At 42.9% G+C, this 15,197-nt stretch overlaps 1 protein-coding gene across 2 annotated transcripts in view; it reads right to left on the bottom strand.

Annotated features, from left to right (window-relative positions):
- Positions 1–14,707, bottom strand: part of LOC116983508 (inter-alpha-trypsin inhibitor heavy chain H3-like) — a 71,072-nt gene extending 56,365 nt beyond the window's left edge. The window contains exons 1-4 of one of the 2 annotated variants that reach the window (XM_033037323.1): positions 14,522–14,707; positions 9,650–9,700; positions 8,654–8,683; positions 1,562–1,728 (exon numbers count right to left, since the gene is read on the bottom strand). In XM_033037323.1, coding sequence (XP_032893214.1) covers positions 1,562–1,728; positions 8,654–8,683; positions 9,650–9,700; positions 14,522–14,611 — 338 coding nt within the window. In that variant the 5' untranslated portion in view covers positions 14,612–14,707. Of the gene's footprint in view, positions 1–1,561; positions 1,729–8,653; positions 8,684–9,649; positions 9,701–9,796; positions 9,995–14,521 lie in introns of those variants that run through there. The other variant, XM_033037322.1, reaches the window with a different exon arrangement.
- Between the last annotated feature and the right edge of the window lie 490 nt (positions 14,708–15,197).

The following is a 15,197-nucleotide window of genomic DNA, read 5'->3' as shown; positions in this document are numbered from 1 at the left end:
AGTATCTGGACGTGCTTGCTGCAGCCTCTATCAGTTTTTCTTCTTTCTTCTCAGATTAACTTTGGCTATGTTTTTTCAGGCTTTTATTATTTTCCCAACCAAAACCAGAGCTGAACACCACATCAATCATTACGCTGATCAATCTAAGTAGGCGATAAAGATTAGTTTCCCACAGAGTAGCTGTGTTACAATACTTACCTTCAGCGGCGCTGCAGTTCTGCCACTGGCCGTGTGTGTGACTTTGGCGCCTTTGAGGGGGGGGGGGGGGTGGGCGGGATTAAAATGCCGTCGAACTGCCTCAGGCTGTTAAGCTGCTGAAGAATAATCGATCCGACTTGCGTTCTCGGAAGTTTTTTTTTAAATCGCGGTACAATTTAATCCCTGGAGTAAAATAAAAAGCTACTTCCAACGCCGACAACGGGACGGATCTCACGTAGGGGACAAAACATAAGGTAAGTCGTTTATTTTACATATAAACTTGCTTCTTACGATGACTTTAATTTAAAATGTCCTTGGCGATAATGTGATTTTGGCCCCATACGAACCGGCAGTGTTTTTCCTGCCGATATGGGGTTCAAATTCACTGCAACCGCAATGTTCCAATCGATCGCAAGATGATTAAAATGTCCATTCATTTACGGGAATTAAACATTAAATTCCTTCCATTTGGCCTATAAATTCATGACAATGAGATTTAAAAATCATGTTATATTGTGAATTCTTGTGTGAATGTTATTTGGACACTTAGGCTATTTAAAAAAGTTAACCTTTTCTTTAAGAAATGGATAGATGTTTAGATCTAATAATTGAATTTTGTAATTAGCTACAATTAGGTAACTAACTAATTATAGGCTAATTTCAGGTCATCCAAGTAAGATTGTTTCATATTTGTTTCAGAATGCTTCAATCTATAATAACTGAAAATTTCATTCAGTTCTCTTAATTTTTAAGAAAGTTATGGGCTTTTGACTGTCCTTGATCACCAGCTTTTGAGTTAAGTCAATGGATAAGCAATAGGGAACATGCTGCTAATTTTGAGTATGAAAATGGCCATAACTCTTTTAATACTGAAGATATGAAAGTGAATTAGATGTCAAATAAAACTTATTTTTATGCTTTATCTGATGGGATAAATTGCAGACTTGATTTTTAAAATCTCAAAATTTTGTAACATTGTGTAAAATTGTCATAACCATTGCGATAGTACCAGCCTCAGCTACTTCCTCTGGCAGCTCGTTCCATACACCCACCAACCTTTGTGTGAAAAAGTTCCCCCCTCAGGTTCCCATTAAATCTTTCCCCCCTCACTTTAACCTCTGATTCTCAATTCCCCAACTCTGGGCAACAGACTCGTCCGCCTGATCTATTCCTCTCAAAATGTTGTACACCTCTATAAGCTCAACCCTCATCTTCCTGCACTCCAAGAAATTGATGTATAGAATTATCTGATCTAAATGGATAGCATGCAAAATAAAGTTTTTCACTAAACCTCAATACACGTAACAATAATAAACCTAAATCTAAATAATTATTTAGAGGGAATAATGTAGCTGATACGTACATGCTGAAGTTACTGATGAAGGCGGTTTTGGGCAGCTCGATCTCAAAGAAGGCTTCCTTCGATACATTAGCTCGATTCACCACTCGGCTAATTATCACATTGTGAGCAAATCGAGACGTGACTTTGGAATCAATCTTCATGCCATAGATTTCAAGCTCCCTCAGAGGCTGGAGAAAATGAAGGGGGAATGTTTCAATTAGCACTGACTGAGGAAACAAACTAAAATAGTAAGAGAAAATATCAGAGTTGCATTGGTGCTGGGAATCGTAAACATTACTCTTTTACAGAATTTGTGGTTAGGATGACCAGACTCACCACAGATATGGTAATTGAGTCAACATCACGGACACAGGCCCTTTGGCCCAATGTCCATGCCAACGGAGATGCCCTATCTAATCCAATCCCATTCTTCTGCATTGGGCCATTATTATTCCAGATATTTCCGATCCATCTTGAAAATGCCTGGACTTAGTGTTGTGGTTCCCCAGTGGAAGTTTACATTGGGACCCCAAGTCCATTTCTGATGACAAAATGGTGGAAGGCATCAAGGACTTCAGTGTTGGGATCTCAGATGACACAAATCTGGGTGGCAGGGTGAACTGTGAGAAGGATGCTATGAAAATGCAGGGTGACTTGGACTGGTTGTGGGAGTGGGCAAATGCATGGCAGATGAAGTTTAATGTGGATAAATGTGATATTATCCACTTTGGTATCAAAAACAGGAAGGCAGATTACTATCTGAATGGCGCCAAGTTGGGAAAAGGCAACGTACAACGGGATCTGGGGGTCCTTGTTCATCAGTCTATGAAAGTAAGCATGCAGGCACAGCAGGCAGTGAAGAAAACGAATGGCATGTTGGCCTTTATAACAAGAGTTGAGTATAAAGAGGTCCTTCTGCAGTTGAACAGAGCCCCATTGAGACCACACCTGGAGTATTGTGTGCAGTTTTGGTACCCTAATTTGAGGAAGGACATTCTTGCTATTGAGGGAGTACAGCGTAGGTTTACAAGGTTAATTCCCGGGATGGCGGGACTGTCATATGCTGAGAGAATGGAGCAGCTGGGCTTGTATACTCTGGAGATTAGAAGGATGAGAGGATATCTTATTGAAACATGAAAGATTGTTAAGGGTTTGGTCACGCTAGAGGCAGGAAACATGTTCCCGATGTTGGGGGAGTCCAGAAGCAGGGGCCACAGTTTAAGAATAATGGGTAAGCCATTTAGAACGGAGACGAGAAAACACTTTTTCTCACAGAGAGTTGTCAGTCTGTGGAATTCTCTTCCTCAGAGGGCAATGGAGGCCGGTTACATAGAAACATAGAAAATAGGTGCAGGAGGAGGCCAATCGGCTCTTCGAGCCAGCACCGCCATTCATTGTGATCATGGCTGATCGTCCCCTATCAATAACCAGTGCCTGCCTTCTCCCCATATCCCTTGACTCCACTAGCCCCTAGGGCTCTATCTAACTCTTTCTTAAATCCATCCAGTGATTTGGCCTCCACTGCCCTCTGTGGCAAGGAATTCCATAAATTCACAACTCTCTGGGTGAAAAAGTTTTTTCTCACCTCAGTCTTAAATGACCTCCCCTTTATTCTAAGACTGTGGCCCCTGGTTCTGGACTCGCCCAACATTGGGAACATTTTTCCTGCATCTAGCTTGTCCAGTCCTTTTACAATTTTATATGTTTCTATAAGATCCCCCTTCTTCCTTCTAAATTCCAGTGAATACAAGCCTAGTCTTTTCAATCTTTCCTCATAAGACAGTCCCGCCATTCCAGGGATCAATCTCGTGAACCTACGCTGCACTGCCTCAATCACAAGGATGTCCTTCCTCAAATTAGGAGACCAAAACTGTACACAATACTCCAGATGTGGTCTCACCAGAGCCCTATACAACTGCAGAAGAACCGCTTTACTCCTATACTGAAATCCTCTTGTTATGAAGGCCAACATTCCAAAAGCTTTCTTCACTGCCTGCTGTACCTGCACGCCAACTTTCAGTGACCGGTGTACAAGGACACCCAGGTCTCGCTGTACCTCCCCCTTACCTAACCTAACCCCATTGAGATAATAATCTGCAGCCTTGTTTTTGTAGCCAAAGTGGATAACCTCACATTTATCCATATTGTACTGCATCTGCCACGCATCTGCCCGCTCACTCAACCTGTCCAGGTCACCCTGCAACCTCCTAACATCCTCTTCACAGTTCACACTGCCACCCAGCTTTGTGTCATCCGCAAACATGCTAGTGTTGCTCCTAATTCCCTCGTCCAAATCATTAATATATATGGTAAACAGTTGCGGCCCCAACACCGAGCCTTGCGGCACTCCACTCGCCACTGCCTGCCATTCTGAAAAGTACCCGTTCACTCATTTCACCAATTTTCTATCCATGTCAACACCGTACCCCCAATACCATGTGCTCTAATTTTAGTCACCAGTCTCCCGAGCTGGACCTTATCAAAGGCTTTCTGAAAGTCTAGATACACTTCATCCACTGGCACCCCTTCATCCATTTTACTTGTCACATCCTCAAAAAATTCCAGAAGATTAGTCAAGCATGATTTCCCTTTCATAAATCCATGTTGACTTGGACTAATCCTTTTACTGCTATCCAAATGCTCCATTATTACCTCTTTAATAATTGACTCCAGCATCTTTCCCACCACCGAAGTCAGGCTAACTGGTCTGTAATTTTCTCTCTCGCTCCTTTCTTGAAAAGTGGGATAACATTAGCTATCCTCCAATCCACAGGGTCTGATCCTGAATCTATTGAACATTGGAAAATGCGTCCACTATTTCTCGAGCCACCTCCCTGAGGACCCTGGGATGCAGACCATCAGGCCCAGGGGATTTATCATCCTTCAGTCCCATTAACCTACCCAATACTATTTCTCGCCTAATGAAAATTTCCTTCAGTTCCTCTACCCCCTTCTTTCAGTTCCTCTACCCCCTTAGATGGGGGGGGGGGGATGACTTGAGTGGGTACAGAATTTTCCGAAGCTCCTTCCAAATGGCAACTGTACGCTCAACTCGTAGACCACCCGCTCCTTCCTCAAGCGGATAACAAAGAGCTGTAAACCGCTGGCGAGACTGTGGCGCAACGCGAACTCCCAGTCAAAGTAGCGAACGTGGTTGTTTACAATGTGGTATCTTGGTCCATGTGGCTCGAACTGGAGGGGGCCGTAGGTTTGAAACTTCTGGCGATGTCTCAACGAGGCGTGGTTGGGATCCGAATCCGTCCTTTGGATCTCTCTCGCTCTCTCACTCCCTCTCTCTCTCAACCTCTTGCCTCGGCATTCCCGGAATCATTTGCCGTTTTACAGGGACGGCTGCATCTGCGGTTCCTTCCTGCTGGGAGGGGGGGGGGGGGGGAAGATGCACAAGGATGTTGCCAGGACTCAAGGGCAGGGCTGCCAACTCTCACGCTTTGAGCGTGAGAATCACGCCCTCAAGCAAACTCTCACGCCCTCACGCTGATCAGAAATTTATCACGCTCTGTGGTGAGAAATTCTGTAATCAACAAAAATGTCAAAACTCGGATAAACTGCATGGTCCGCGGGTGTTGGAGATCCCGGGCCGAGGGAGGGATGGGAGCAGCGGGCGGATACAGATGCGGGGAGCCGGGACTGGTGAGTTTGCGGGGCTGACGAGTATTTGCGCGGCTAGCGAGTCGCTCGCTGCAGCTTCAGCCATGGAGCACTCCGGACAGTGCGAGTGTCCCGGGCCGTCGGAGGCGTTGGAAGCGCCGCTGCCGCGAGAGTCTCTGTGCCGAAGGGACAGACTCTCAAAGGGAGGTGGAGAGAGAGAGTGGGGAAGGAGACAGGGAGATGGGGGGAGAGGGAGAGGGAGGTGAGAGGAGAGAGAGGGGAGAGACGGGGGAAAGAGAGAGAGATGGGGGGGGGCAAAGAGAAAGAGGAGATAGAGACAGAGGAGAAAGAGAGAGGGCAAGGGGGAATGAGGTGGGAAGGAGATATGGGGGAGAGAGGAGGAGAGGGGAGGAAAGAGAGATGAGAGAGAGTGGTGGAAGAGAGAGAGAGGGGAGAGAGAGAGGGAAGAGTGTGTGGAGAGGGAGAGAGGGGGAGATAGAGAGGGAGGGAGAAAGAGAGAGAGAGGGGGGAGAGAGGGGGAAGCGAGGGGGGGAGAGAGGGGGAAGCGAGAGGGAGAGAGAGGAGATAGAGAGAGGGGGAGGGAGAAGAGGGGGAGAGAGAAGAAAGAGAGGGGGGGAAGTGAGGGAAGAGAGAGTTAGGTACCAAACACTGGGTAGAAACGGTGGAAGATAGTGGACTTCAAATGGGGGTGGTTGGAGAAAGCATCCTGCTTGCCTGCTAGATTTTCACTTACTGTAACTGCAGGAAAAATGTTCCCGATGTTGGGGGCGTTCAGAACCATGGGTCACAGTTTAAGAATAAAGGGGGGGGGCAAGTTAGGACTGAGATGAGGACAAACTTTCGTCACCCAGAGAGTTGTGAATCTGTGGAATTCTCTGCCACAGAAGGCAGTGCAGGCCAATTCACTGGATGTTTTCAAGAGAGAGTTAGATTTAGTTCTTGGGGCTAACGACATCAAGGGATATGGGGAAAAAACAGGAAAGAGGTACTGATTTTAGATGAATAGCCATTGAATGACAGTGCTGGTTCGAAGGGCCGAATGGCCTATTCCTGCACCTATTTTCTATGTTTCTATGCTTGAGTATATGGCAATAAAACTCGATCACTTGATATTGAAGCATTCATGCATGGTGGAGGTATAAGGTAGTCATAGAGTGATACAGTGTGAAAACAGGCCCTTCGGCGCAACTTGCCCACACCCGCCAACATGTCCCAGCTACGCTACCTGCTTTTGGTCCATACCTCCAAACCGGTCCTATCCATGTATCATTCTAACTTTTTCTTAAATGTTGGGATGGTCCCTGCCTCAATTACCTCCTCTGGCAGCTTGTTCCATACACCCATCACCCTTTATGTGGATAAAGTTACCCCTTAAAAAGTTACCCATTAAAAATACTTCATACAAAAAACATTGAAATCATACTTCTACAGTGCACTAAAACATGATTTTAATACATAACATTTCAAAAGGTTCCTACCCTTGGAGGGGGGACCCCCTTCCTCCACACCCTCTCCCCACTCAGTTGCTCCACTCCCTCACCGGGTATCCGCAAGGCTAGTGATCAGTGATCGCACAGCCTCCCCTCTTTCAAAAACGCTCCAATCCAATTTAAAGCATATATATTGTATTCAATTGTAAGTTAAAAGACTCGCTGCAGTATGCACCATATTGCACAATTCCAATGGGAGGGGGACACCCTCCTCCCCGGTCGCTAAGCTCCCTCAGGCTTGGTCTCTCGCAATTTCTCACTCCCAACTCTCACCCGATGTTGGCAGCCCTGCAAGGGCCTGAGCTAGAGGGAGAGATTGTGCAAGCTAGGACTTTATTCCTGGGAGTGCAGAAGACCGAGGGGTGACCTTATAGAGGGTGAATAAAATCATGGGGGGATAGGGTAAATGCACAGTGTTGTGTTCGAGGGCTAAATAATTCACAATCTACACTTGGTGTACAGAACCCAAAGTGTGTTTATTACAAGCCTAACATGGCTGCTGCAAAACCCCTGCAGATCTCCCAGGGACCCCCCATTAGGAAACATTCAGCTCTGGTGGTGACTCTAGGACACAACACATTTCCCTCCTTATAAACGAAGATTAACATATGTCCCATTATCCACCCAAATATGTCCATTATCAGCTTCACAGCTGATAATCCTGCAGATATATCAGATAATCCTGCAGATTAAAGGCAGAGGCAATGCCAGTTTTAAAGATGGCGTTTCGCGTTCCGTCACGTACTACACGTCAGTCCATTGGATTTCGGAGGAGTGGTCTATCTTGCTCCGCTATAGGATCTTTGCTCTGCTGTACGCTGCAAAACCCCTGCAGATCTCCCAGGGACCCCCCTTAGGAAACAATCATCTCGTGGCAGAGCCCTCTAGTGGTGACTCTAGGACACAACACTCAGGGTCTTTTTTTCACCCAGGGCAGGAGAGTCATAAATTTAAAGTGAGAGGGGAAAGAATTAAAAGGAACCTGAGGGTCAAATTGTTCACAATGAGTGTGGTGGATATATGGTACAAGCTGCCAGAAGTAGTTGAGGCATGTACAATAACAAGCATTTAAATGCAAATGGGTACATTAATAGTTTAGTTTACTGTGTGGAAACAAGCCCTTCGGCCCACTGACCAGCGATCCCTGCACATTAACACTATCCTACACCGTTAGGGCCAATCTACATGTATACCAAGCCAATTAACCTACAAACCTGTACGTCTTTGGTGTGTGGGAGTAAACCGAATATCTCGATGAAAATCCACGCGGTCACGGAGAGAACGTACAAACTCTATACAAACAGCACCCGCAGTCGGGATCCAACCCTGGTCTCCGGCGCTGTAAGTTTTATAAGGCAGCAACTCTACCTTTGCGCCACCGTGCCGCCTGTTGGAAATGTTTAGAGAGACATGGCCCAAACACGAGTAAATAGGACTAGTTTAGACGAGAAATTATGGTCGGCATGGGCGAGTTGGGTCAACGGCTCTGTTTCCATACTGTATGATTCTATGACTCCTGTCTAAGGTATCCATTGATGAGGTTAGTCTCGTTCTGTGAAATTAATAGAAATGCTATCTCTGCACTAGGTCCAATTTGTTTACATGGCAAGTTCAGAAGTAAGTGCAGGACCAGCTGCCCGATTTTTGTCCCCCCTCTGGATTGCATGTGGAGCCCAGCATTGTAGCTTTTTGACAGCCACAGGTGAACATTTGACTGCAAATCCAAGCCATCCGGATTTGCAAAAAATTCCCAATTTGCTGACAGTAATGCAGTGAATTTTTGACATTTCTCTGCAAGCTTTTTATTATAAATTGGCGTAAAGTATGAATGATATCCCCGAGATATATCTTACAATTCATTGAATCGTCAAAACCAACCTATCAAAAATCTTCTCCAGAGACAACAGCAAATTAACCACATTGCTAAAAACCATCCCGTGATGAAATATTACTCATATAAATAGTGAAATATTATCGCAAGATTCAAACGTACTTCTGTGCCATGAGTGTCGATACTTCTCTTCTGTTTTCAACCAAGAAAATAAAAATCAGTTATAATATTTCAGTATTCACATAAATTATACAGATAAATCCAAATAGTGTAAAAAATTAAATCAAATTCCAAAGAAAAACAAATCACCATTTCTTCTCTCCTTTGTGAGGTAGAGTTATGAATAGTGATCTTTGATATGATCTCCCAGGATACAATTTTATTGTATAAAAATTATTTTGAAATTATAAACAAAAATCATAAATTATAAATACACATTAATTGTTTCCATTTTGGATTAATTTGCTTTTTTTTTGCTATTTTATAAATGTTTTATTAACAGGAAAGTTGCACTAATAATCACAAAATATATGGCACCTTAAATTCATAACATTGCCCACAATGTGACCATGATCTGAGCACAACATTTTTGGAGTGTCCGTAGAGCTATAGTACTATACATAGGAGCTGAGATGTATATACACAATAACAATGATGCTACAGTATTAATTAGTGAATATTATAATTGACACATGACACTACACTTGCGCTAAATAATTTGCAATAATTGATCCTTTAATGCAAAGCTGTTCATTAGCAAAAAATAGATGGAAAGCAGTGTATAACTCCCGCCAACTTGAAGCAGTACACATCATTACAGCATATTAAATACTAGACTGGTTTATGCATTACAATTTAATAAGGGTTATTAAAGCTGCCTTTAACTTACTAATGCGCCCATTCATTTGAATTCCCTACTCCCAACAGAATGTTGAATTGTGTCATTGTTAGAATTAATGGGTGCAAGGTATAAGAAACTCATTTCTGTTGAGCGATTTCTAAATAGTGACAGAAGAGGATATCGAGTAATACGATTAGTTCTGCAAATGCTCAGGCATTTGAAGGACGTAAGAAGTAATGAACTATTTTACTTGTAACCACTTTGCAGTGATTAAATGGAGCATAATGATTTACATGCGTGCATTTTCTGCTTCATACCTTCAATGTTCTCGGACGAAGAATATTTGTCCGAGGATCGACATAATTATTCTGCATAAAGTAAAGACAAACGTTTAAATGATAATTTAACACATTAGCACGTTACTCCATTCCGTATCTTTGTTTTAGTAGTAAGTCATACATTACCTGAGGCTGCTCTGATTCGGTTAAAATGAATTCAGAAGATATTAATATTGGAATAGAAATGAGCAAAAGGAAGGACAATATTGTTTTCATTTTCAACAATGCGTGCTTGTCAAACAAGTTGCAGGGAGCCTGGTTTTATTCTGAGATCTGTTAATAAGTAATCGTTGCATTGATCCTACTCCTCCAATGAATACATATTGCTGGCCCACTAGTTTATGCAATACATCAGCACTTTTAAAACAAACACGGATGTTGCAAACAGGTCACAGGTTGCCACGCACTGCAAGGGAGCAGTGGACCAGACAGGAAGAGCGGACGGAATTACCACGGAATTACTACTAGACAGCCAAACCAGTAGGTAATTTACGGCTGGGGTGAGTACTTTCCCATTTATAGGAGGTAGGATTATATAAATAAGGGGTGTATCAATACAGTAATCCGGGTAGGGGATTCTTAAATAGGACCAGTTAATTACTTATATAAGATGGGCGGCCAGGAGATGTGCCAATACTGTGAGATGTGGGAATTTGTCGACACCATTGATGTAGATGATTCCTACAGCTGCAGTAAGTGTTTGAGGCTAGCGGAACACGAGCTCCGCATTGATGAGCTGGAGACCCAACTTCATACGCGGCGGAAGCGAGAGGGAGAGAGAGGAGATAGAGAGAGGGGGAGGGAGAAGAGGGGGAGAGAGAAGAAAGAGAGGGGGGGAAGTGAGGGAAGAGAGAGTTAGGTACCAAACACTGGGTAGAAACGGTGGAAGATAGTGGACTTCAAATGGGGGTGGTTGGAGAAAGCATCCTGCTTGCCTGCTAGATTTTCACTTACTGTAACTGCAGGAAAAATGTTCCCGATGTTGGGGGCGTTCAGAACCATGGGTCACAGTTTAAGAATAAAGGGGGGGGGCAAGTTAGGACTGAGATGAGGACAAACTTTCTTCACCCAGAGAGTTGTGAATCTGTGGAATTCTCTGCCACAGAAGGCAGTGCAGGCCAATTCACTGGATGTTTTCAAGAGAGAGTTAGATTTAGTTCTTGGGGCTAACGACATCAAGGGATATGGGGAAAAAACAGGAAAGAGGTACTGATTTTAGATGAATAGCCATTGAATGACAGTGCTGGTTCGAAGGGCCGAATGGCCTATTCCTGCACCTATTTTCTATGTTTCTATGCTTGAGTATATGGCAATAAAACTCGATCACTTGATATTGAAGCATTCATGCATGGTGGAGGTATAAGGTAGTCATAGGGTGATACAGTGTGAAAACAGGCCCTTCGGCGCAACTTGCCCACACCCGCCAACATGTCCCAGCTACACTACCTGCTTTTGGTCCATACCTCCAAACCGGTCCTATCCATGTATCATTCTAACTTTTTCTTAAATGTTGGGATGGTCCCTGCCTCAATTACCTCCTCTGGCAACTTGTTCCATACACCCATCACCCTTTATGTGGATAAAGTTACCCCTTAAAAAGTTACCTCTTAAAAATACTTCATACAAAAAACATTGAAATCATACTTCTACAGTGCACTAAAACATGATTTTAATACATAAAATTTCAAAAGGTTCCTACCCTTGGAGGGGGGACCCCCTTCCTCCATACCCTCTCCCCACTCAGTTGCTCCACTCCCTCACCGGGTATCCGCAAGGCTAGTGATCAGTGATCGCACAGCCTCCCCTCTTTCAAAAACGCTCCAATCCAATTTAAAGCATATATATTGTATTCAATTGTAAGTTAAAAGACTCGCTGCAGTATGCACCATATTGTACAATTCCAATGGGAGGGGGACACCCTCCTCCCCGGTCGCTAAGCTCCCTCGGGCTTGGTCTCTCGCAATTTCTCACTCCCAACTCTCACCCGATGTTGGCAGCCCTGCAAGGGCCTGAGCTAGAGGGAGAGATTGTGCAAGCTAGGACTTTATTCCTGGGAGTGCAGAAGACCGAGGGGTGACCTTATAGAGGGTGAATAAAATCATGGGGGGATAGGGTAAATGCACAGTGTTGTGTTCGAGGGCTAAATAATTCACAATCTACACTTGGTGTACAGAACCCAAAGTGTGTTTATTACAAGCCTAACATGGCTGCTGCAAAACCCCTGCAGATCTCCCAGGGACCCCCCATTAGGAAACATTCAGCTCTAGTGGTGACTCTAGGACACAACACATTTCCCTCCTTATAAACGAAGATTAACATATGTCCCATTATCCACCCAAATATGTCCATTATCAGCTTCACAGCTGATAATCCTGCAGATATATCAGATAATCCTGCAGATTAAAGGCAGAGGCAATGCCAGTTTTAAAGATGGCGTTTCGCGTTCCGTCACGTACTACACGTCAGTCCATTGGATTTCGGAGGAGTGGTCTATCTTGCTCCGCTATAGGATCTTTGCTCTGCTGTACGCTGCAAAACCCCTGCAGATCTCCCAGGGACCCCCCTTAGGAAACAATCATCTCGAGGCAGAGCCCTCTAGTGGTGACTCTAGGACACAACACTCAGGGTCTTTTTTTCACCCAGGGCAGGAGAGTCATAAATTTAAAGTGAGAGGGGAAAGAATTAAAAGGAACCTGAGGGTCAAATTGTTCACAATGAGTGTGGTGGATATATGGTACAAGCTGCCAGAAGTAGTTGAGGCATGTACAATAACAAGCATTTAAATGCAAATGGGTACATTAATAGTTTAGTTTACTGTGTGGAAACAAGCCCTTCGGCCCACTGACCAGCGATCCCTGCACATTAACACTATCCTACACCGTTAGGGCCAATCTACATGTATACCAAGCCAATTAACCTACAAACCTGTACGTCTTTGGTGTGTGGGAGTAAACCGAATATCTCGATGAAAATCCACGCGGTCACGGAGAGAACGTACAAACTCTATACAAACAGCACCCGCAGTCGGGATCCAACCCTGGTCTCCGGCGCTGTAAGTTTTATAAGGCAGCAACTCTACCTTTGCGCCACCGTGCCGCCTGTTGGAAATGTTTAGAGAGACATGGCCCAAACACGAGTAAATGGGACTAGTTTAGACGAGAAATTATGGTCGGCATGGGCGAGTTGGGTCAACGGCTCTGTTTCCATACTGTATGATTCTATGACTCCTGTCTAAGGTATCCATTGATGAGGTTAGTCTCGTTCTGTGAAATTAATAGAAATGCTATCTCTGCACTAGGTCCAATTTGTTTACATGGCAAGTTCAGAAGTAAGTGCAGGACCAGCTGCCCGATTTTTGTCCCCCCTCTGGATTGCATGTGGAGCCCAGCATTGTAGCTTTTTGACAGCCACAGGTGAACATTTGACTGCAAATCCAAGCCATCCGGATTTGCAAAAAATTCCCAATTTGCTGACAGTAATGCAGTGAATTTTTGACATTTCTCTGCAAGCTTTTTATTATAAATTGGCGTAAAGTATGAATGATATCCCCGAGATATATCTTACAATTCATTGAATCGTCAAAACCAACCTATCAAAAATCTTCTCCAGAGACAACAGCAAATTAACCACATTGCTAAAAACCATCCCGTGATGAAATATTACTCATATAAATAGTGAAATATTATCGCAAGATTCAAACGTACTTCTGTGCCATGAGTGTCGATACTTCTCTTCTGTTTTCAACCAAGAAAATAAAAATCAGTGTTATAATATTTCAGTATTCACATAAATTATACAGATAAATCCAAATAGTGTAAAAAATTAAATCAAATTCCAAAGAAAAACAAATCACCATTTCTTCTCTCCTTTGTGAGGTAGAGTTATGAATAGTGATCTTTGATATGATCTCCCAGGATACAATTTTATTGTATAAAAATTATTTTGAAATTATAAACAAAAATCATAAATTATAAATACACATTAATTGTTTCCATTTTGGATTAATTTGCTTTTTTTTTGCAATTTTATAAATGTTTTATTAACAGGAAAGTTGCACTAATAATCACAAAATATATGGCACCTTAAATTTATAACATTGCCCACAATGTGACCATGATCTGAGCACAACATTTTTGGAGTGTCCGTAGAGCTATAGTACTATACATAGGAGCTGAGATGTATATACACAATAACAATGATGCTACAGTATTAATTAGTGAATATTATAATTGACACATGACACTACACTTGCGCTAAATAATTTGCAATAATTGATCCTTTAATGCAAAGCTGTTCATTAGCAAAAAATAGATGGAAAGCAGTGTATAACTCCCGCCAACTTGAAGCAGTACACATCATTACAGCATATTAAATACTAGACTGGTTTATGCATTACAATTTAATAAGGGTTATTAAAGCTGCCTTTAACTTACTAATGCGCCCATTCATTTGAATTCCCTACTCCCAACAGAATGTTGAATTGTGTCATTGTTAGAATTAATGGGTGCAAGGTATAAGAAACTCATTTCTGTTGAGCGATTTCTAAATAGTGACAGAAGAGGATATCGAGTAATACGATTAGTTCTGCAAATGCTCAGGCATTTGAAGGACGTAAGAAGTAATGAACTATTTTACTTGTAACCATTTTGCAGTGATTAAATGGAGCATAATGATTTACATGCGTGCATTTTCTGCTTCATACCTTCAATGTTCTCGCACGAAGAATATTTGTCCGAGGATCGACATAATTATTCTGCATAAAGTAAAGACAAACGTTTAAATGATAATTTAACACATTAGCACATGTTACTCCATTCCGTATCTTTGTTTTAGTAGTAAGTCATACATTACCTGAGGCTGCTCTGATTCGGTTAAAATGAATTCAGAAGATATTAATATTGGAATAGAAATGAGCAAAAGGAAGGACAACATTGTTTTCATTTTCAACAATGCGTGCTTGTCAAACAAGTTGCAGGGAGCCTGGTTTTATTCTGAGATCTGTTAATAAGTAATCGTTGCATTGATCCTATCTCCTACAATGAATACATATTGCTGGCCCACTAGTTTATGCAATACATCAGCACTTTTAAAACAAACACGGATGTTGCAAACAAATTGTGCAATCTGACTCGTCCAAAGAGTGGTCTGTGCCATGTCCGTCCTGGGTGCGGTCCTGGAGCAAGATAGACCACGCCCACAAACTCCAATGTAGTGCGTAACGGAACGTCACTACCGCCATTTTAGTAATAAGACCCCGACCTCCGTTCAGCCTCTCGCAGTTTCATCCAGATACTAGAGGAGCTTAATCCTCGTCAGTCAATTGGATTTTGCAGCAGTTTATCTTGGTCTATCTTAGCCTTCTATGATAGACCATTATGATCTTTGTTTAAAATAAATAAGGTGCTTCTTTTTTTATTATTAAAAAGGGAAATTGCGTATAAAATGGGCGACAATGCGCAATGAAAGGTCTCTGGACCATATGCATTCTATGATCTTTGATTTAATCAATGTTGTGGGGGAACGGTAT

This window comes from Amblyraja radiata, chromosome 18 (assembly GCF_010909765.2).
Source record: "Amblyraja radiata isolate CabotCenter1 chromosome 18, sAmbRad1.1.pri, whole genome shotgun sequence".
In the NCBI taxonomy this organism is placed as follows: Eukaryota; Metazoa; Chordata; class Chondrichthyes; order Rajiformes; family Rajidae; genus Amblyraja; species Amblyraja radiata.
This window is presented reverse-complemented; position numbering and strand designations above follow the sequence as displayed.